Source organism: Phytophthora infestans, genomic scaffold, assembly GCF_000142945.1.
Source record: "Phytophthora infestans T30-4 supercont1.27 genomic scaffold, whole genome shotgun sequence".
Classification (NCBI taxonomy): domain Eukaryota; phylum Oomycota; class Peronosporomycetes; order Peronosporales; family Peronosporaceae; genus Phytophthora; species Phytophthora infestans.
The window spans coordinates 1147335-1148608 of NW_003303732.1; the positions used below are offsets into that span (position 1 = coordinate 1147335).

Genomic DNA, 1274 nt, shown 5'->3' on the forward strand with positions numbered 1-1274 from the left:
ACGGTCCTAGTCCGAGCCACTAACGGTCAGCAGCACCTTCGGCCGTACAGACCCAGCATCCAGCGTCACCATTAGCCGGCAACCTCGAACCGTACAGAACCAGCACCTAACGCTGGCTTCATCATGAAAGACCCGGCAGCGCCAGCTCCATAGAGTCCCGCACCACCGTGCAGACCAGCGCCAAGCAGTCCGAACGTCTGGGCGGCCTCCTTCTCAGCATACGCGCTGTTGGTTAGCGCCACGACGGCGAGGCACACGGCGGCGATCTTGCTACTGCTGAACATGTTGCGCTTGCGTGTTCTTGGACAGCCTTCGAATGCACGAGAGCTGTTTGATGTGAGCTCGAGTGAGGAGAATGGGAAATGAGCTCTGGACGGCGCCACTCGACAACCTTTTCCGTCGGTCCCGCATTGACGGTCGTCTAGATCATGTGTACAAGGCAGGTAGGTGGTATAAGAGAGCACACTGCGTGCGAGGAGTCTACTTGGTATAGACACACAATCGACAGGGACAAGGTCTTTTTGGACGCCATGATGACCAGCATCACACTCGTGATACAGCATGCTGTAGGACATAAGAAAGGTTATTGGGAGTATGCGGAGGCCATATGTACCGGTATGCTTACATTGTAGATTCTTGCAAAGGCCAAACTCTAAGTAACATGTGCCTCCAATGACCGTCACGCAGCTGACACGGTCATGACTGATTTTAACTGGATACGGGCCCAGTGCAGACGGCCGGGAGCTGGTCAATAATACAGCCAGCACGCAAGGGCGCTAGAATCCTCAGCTAAGCTACTCGATGTTTTCTTTTGCTCATGTACTCACAAAAGCAGCAAGTTGCCTTTCTCGAGTGCAACTTCAATATCACAGTTACTAAACATAGTATAATTCGGAATCAAAAAGTGCTCTACGCACCAAACATTCAGCAAATTAAATTGATACGATGCTTACTAACTGCAAGCGACGCATAAAGAAGCAAAACCCGACAGCAATGAGAAACAACAGCACATTTATTTTCTTACTACACGACGGTATTAAAAATTATACACAGATATCGGCAGATCGCCTCTTTGAGCGAGATGAGCTAAGAGCTGATCAACGTAGCCAGGAGAAGTTGTCAACAAGACACTATTCCTCGGCTCACTGCGACCGCAGCATGCGATAACCTGTCTGCTTCGTCGAAGCACCCGTGCCGGCGGTGCCGGTGGTCGTGCTTGCAGTCGTGGTAGTTGCAGTTGCCTTGGCCCCGCCGTTCTGCGACGTAGATGTGCT

At 51.7% G+C, this 1274-nt stretch overlaps 1 protein-coding gene across 1 annotated transcript; it reads right to left on the reverse strand.

Moving 5' to 3' along the window:
• Window positions 1–71: 71 nt before the first annotated feature.
• Window positions 72–284, reverse strand: PITG_12767 (uncharacterized protein; the record flags this gene model as incomplete). The annotated part of the gene is made up of 1 exon (XM_002900108.1): window positions 72–284. One exon carries the CDS (start codon window positions 282–284, stop codon window positions 72–74), a length of 213 nt encoding a protein of 70 aa, XP_002900154.1.
• Window positions 285–1274: the final 990 nt, after the last annotated feature.